At 27.6% G+C, this 1639-nt stretch overlaps 1 protein-coding gene across 1 annotated transcript in view; it reads left to right on the top strand.

The window, feature by feature from the left end:
- Window positions 1-207: 207 nt before the first annotated feature.
- The window catches only part of LOC108539173 (disintegrin and metalloproteinase domain-containing protein 18-like), a gene marked incomplete at its 5' end in the record, with an annotated part of 17017 nt that continues 15585 nt past the window's right edge, over window positions 208-1639 (top strand). Inside the window, one exon of the mRNA XM_017887680.1 lies at window positions 208-285. Within this exon, the coding sequence (XP_017743169.1) occupies window positions 208-285 (78 nt within the window). The remainder of the gene's footprint in view (window positions 286-1639) is intronic.

The following is a 1639-nucleotide window of genomic DNA, read 5'->3' as shown; positions in this document are numbered from 1 at the left end:
TCTGAAAATATCTCATTTGTAATATTTCTTATTAAGTAATAACATACCATTTAGAATTGTTCCTATGGTTTTTATTAAAATGTTATGAAATTCAGATTCATCTGTTCTGTAGGTCTCCTGTGCATATAATATTTGTACGAATATAATTCCTTATCTCTTTACTTTACATTTAGTATTTTTGTTGTTGTTTGCTTCGTAACATTTTAGGTATGTCATTCGCATGGATGCAGATATCTTAGTGAACTAAATATAACAAAATGTACTACAAATTGTGGACAGAATGGGGTATGTAACAGTTACTATTTTTCTCAGTATAATTATTTTAATCTATGTCAATAACATGTTCTATGATAATAAAGTTCACAAGTATTAGATGTGAAAATTTCTTTTTGAAAATTGTCATTAAATAAGGAAAGTAGATCTACTATTTATACATACATATTATTTATGCATATAATCACATTGTTATAGGCCTCATGAGCAAATAAGTTTACACTTTGTAAAAAATGGACCGTGAAACAGAATACATTATTATGATATTAGATTAAGATTATTAAATTTTGGAAATGGATTTATTAAGGACTATACTTATACTTTTATGCATATATATACATATTGTTTATAATTGAGTGTATGTATATTATATAATATTTATGAACATCCACACACTGTTATTCACATTGATTTATGAGATTAGAGTTTTCAATCCATTAAGATATGTTTCATTCCTCAAGAGCTTCGACTTATTTCACTATATGGCTCATCCATACTATATTTGAAATGCCGTTCACTGATGGCCTTTCAATTAATGTTAAATTTTAGCCTAATTATTACAAATAGTGGTACAACAGATATGATTGTAAATTTACCTTTGCACATTGATATGCTTTCTTAAATTATTAGCAAATAAAATTTGTTTGGGCTGAACATATGCACAATTTGAATTTTTCTAATTAATATACTGTCATCAAGAAACATTATACCAGTTTTTTCTCCCACCTATCATGTATGAAAATGTGCATTTCCTCATATTCTGTCCAGATTAGTGATATTAATCTTTTAACATGCTAAGTCCACTGTTAATTTGCATTTATTTGATAATTAATAACACAGTTCCTAAGTATGTATGGTCATATCTGCCACTCGCATCTCTGTCTCCTCATCTATTGTAAACTTATCTACTGGCTTATAGAAATGCTGTAAACTTCATAAGTTATTCTAAGCATGCATTTGTCTCCTTGTGGTCAGTGTCTTCTGCCATATTGACGATTCTTTTTTTTATAGTAATTCAGGAAAAAAGTGGCCTGCCTGTGTGGTTTACGTCAATTTTTCCCCAAAATTACTTACACATCTATTATTTACAGTTTCTTTTCTTTCTTACGTAGTTTTAATTGACTTTCATAATGAATTTTGCATGCATTTATTTCTGAATTCTCTACTGGCCCTTTTTCCATTCGTCTGCCAGATCACATTTTTACATTTTTTCTAGCTTTCTATATAAATTTTTTGTGTCTGTATCTGATTGAGCAAGCATCTTAAAATTTTGGCTTTCCCCCTTATTTTCTTAAATAAAATTTGGCTCTCATCACAACTATTTTTTTTTTTTTTTTTTTTTTTTTTTTTTTTTTTTTTTTTTTTT

Source organism: Rhinopithecus bieti, unplaced genomic scaffold (genome assembly GCF_001698545.2).
Source record: "Rhinopithecus bieti isolate Rb0 unplaced genomic scaffold, ASM169854v2 scaffold_17772, whole genome shotgun sequence".
Classification (NCBI taxonomy): domain Eukaryota; kingdom Metazoa; phylum Chordata; class Mammalia; order Primates; family Cercopithecidae; genus Rhinopithecus; species Rhinopithecus bieti.
This window is presented reverse-complemented; position numbering and strand designations above follow the sequence as displayed.